The sequence below is a fragment of the Octopus bimaculoides genome, chromosome 29, assembly GCF_046866305.1.
Source record: "Octopus bimaculoides isolate indiv1 chromosome 29, ASM4686630v1, whole genome shotgun sequence".
Classification (NCBI taxonomy): Eukaryota; Metazoa; Mollusca; class Cephalopoda; order Octopoda; family Octopodidae; genus Octopus; species Octopus bimaculoides.
The window spans coordinates 16,631,625-16,634,124 of record NC_142956.1 but is presented as its reverse complement, the minus strand read 5'-3'; the positions used below and the strand labels follow the sequence as shown (position 1 = coordinate 16,634,124).

Here is a 2,500-nt window from a genome sequence, read left to right as displayed (position 1 = left end):
GAGTTTAAGATCAAAGGCAATCCAGCTGTGACCATCCCGTTTGTTGAGGGTTGTTTAAATTTCCATTATCTAATGTGACCCTTTCTGTTTGTTTGTTTGTTTTTTTGTTTTTTTTAAGACAACAGAGTACAATTTTTGAAGAAAATTTTGCTGCTATGTCTAACCTTGTTGAGTGATTGTGTAGAAGTGCCCAGATTGGCTGCACAGTCTCCATTTTTTTTTTCGTGAGTGTCATAGGTTGCAAGAGGAGGGGGAAAGGGGGAAGAAACAGGGAAAGTGGCACTCTTCTTTTTCCTCATAACCCACCACTCTCCACCTTCCTCTGCCACACGCACACATACTAAGCTCCCCCTACCACCTTTATTCTTCTTCCATCTGTCTGTTTGTCTCTCTCACCTCTTCTCTGTCTGTTTCTTCCTTCCATTACACACTCACACATACACACACACACACTGCCCTAATCTATCTCCCACCCCCCACAACTCTACTCCACCTCAGCTGATGGCCACAGCGATGGCCACTAACCAACAGTTTACACCACATCACAAGACAATGACCACAATGAAAACAACACAACCTTTCACTTGCTACTGTTACTACTACTACTACTGCTACTACTACTACGACTATCACCATCGCCATCACCATGACGACGACGATGACGACGACGACAACAATCACAAACACTACTACCACTGCCACCACCTCCACTGGTTTACCACACTACCATCACCACCGCGACTATGACAACGAGACAACAACACCACCTGACCTCACCTCACCTGACCTCACCTCACCACGCCTTGCCCTCCCGCATCAACACACCCCCTGGTACCAACTCACTGCCGCATTTTGTTCTGCCCATTATATCTACTCCATCACTCCACTCCAACACCCTCACTCACACTCACACTCACGCACTCTCCCTCTCTTCTCTGCTGTCCCTCGTCTCCCCCCCCTTTTTTTTTCATATCTTTATTTTTTTTCCTTTCCTTACCCTTCCTGTTCTTACCCCTCCCTGTTCCACCCCCGAACTCAACAGCGTGGTGGCAGGCGGGGGAGGGGGTTGGTTTGGTTATGGTTTGGTTGGTTGGTTGATTCGGGTTTTGAAGAGGGGTGGATGTGGTGGGACAGGGGGAAATTCATTAGCTGTGAAGATTATTTTGGCAATTTTTTTTCTTTTCATGAAGGGTTTTCTTTGTATGTATTTTAAAGGGTGTCCTGATGAATGTGGGGACACTCTTTCCACCTATTTTCTTTTCCTTTCTTTCCTTTTTTAAATTCTTTTTTTTTTAGAAAAAACCTGCTTCATTTTGAAAAAAAATTTTTTTTTAAATCAAAAAAAAAAAAGAAAAAACAAAGCACTGCTACTTCATTCCACCCCGCCTAACAATCCCCAGACCCTTAAAATTTGCTTCACATGTCCCCGAAAATTCCAGCGAAAGTCTTCCGAAGGTTTTGCATTGTGTCCTCATCTTGGCCCTGCCCCCCTGGGGCCGGCGGGTGCGCCTGGTTCCCTGACTGCTGTTGTTGGTGAGGGTGCTGCTGTTGGCTTTGTTGTTGCTGCTGGTGTTGTTGTTGTTGTTGTTGCTGCTGCGGTGGTGGTGGCGGTGGCTGCCCCGCTGCTTGCGGTGGACCCTGTCCTGGCTGTCCGGGCCTTGCTGGGACACCTGGTTGCTGACCGGGAGGTCTGAGAAAAATCATAAAAACAACAGTTAAAATTTAACAAAGGAAGTTCTTAAAATGCACTCAACAACAACTACAACAACAATTCTTCCTACTATAGTTACAAGGCCTGGATTTTGTACAGTCAATCACATCGACCCCAGTACACAACTGGTACTTAACTTATTGACCCCAAAAGGATGAAAAGGCCAAGTCAACCTCGGTGGAATTCCTTTCTACTATAGGCACAAGGCCTCAAGTTTTGGAGGAGGGGTACATTGGTTACATTGACCTCAGTGCATAACTGGTACTTATTTCATCAACCCTTGAAATGATGAAAGGCAAATTCGACCTCGGTGGAATTTGAACTCAGAATGTGAAGACAGACAGACAGAATGCCGCTAAATATTTCACTTGGTGTGCTAACCATTCTGCCAGCTCACTGCCTTAATAATAATGATTTGGCACAAGACCATCAGTTTGGGGGAAGGGGTTAAGTCGATAACATCAATCCCATTGCTCAACTGGTACTTATTTTATCAACCCCAAAAGGATGAAAGGCAAAGTCTACCTCGGCAGCATTTGAACTCAGAATGTGAAGATGAACAAAATGCTTCTAAGCAAGATGCCAGTGTGAAATTTTGCGTTAAACTTGGGAAGTCTGCTACAGAGACATTGAGCATGCTTCGGCAAGCTTACAGCAATGAGGCAATGGGTTGTACATAATGTTTTAAGTGGCGTGAGCACTTCAAATGTGGAAGAATGTTCCTGGAAGACAATAAGTGAGTATGTTTCAGATTGAAAAAAGGATTTTGTTTATCTTAATTTTGAAAAA

The 2,500-nt window shown here is 44.5% G+C and overlaps 1 protein-coding gene and 1 long non-coding RNA gene across 18 annotated transcripts in view; one reads left to right on the top strand and one right to left on the bottom strand.

Moving 5' to 3' along the window:
* LOC149130377 (uncharacterized) overlaps nt 1–2,500 on the top strand; it is a 156,508-nt gene that overhangs the window by 16,205 nt on the left and 137,803 nt on the right. The gene's annotated exons all lie outside the window — the stretch shown is intronic.
* LOC106879677 (synapsin) overlaps nt 1,193–2,500 on the bottom strand; it is a 104,638-nt gene continuing 103,330 nt past the window's right edge. For all 17 annotated transcript variants that reach the window (XM_089344883.1, XM_089344880.1, XM_089344886.1 and 14 more), the window contains one exon: nt 1,193–1,690. In XM_089344883.1, coding sequence (XP_089201009.1) covers nt 1,417–1,690 — 274 coding nt within the window. In that variant the 3' untranslated portion in view covers nt 1,193–1,416. The remainder of the gene's footprint in view (nt 1,691–2,500) is intronic.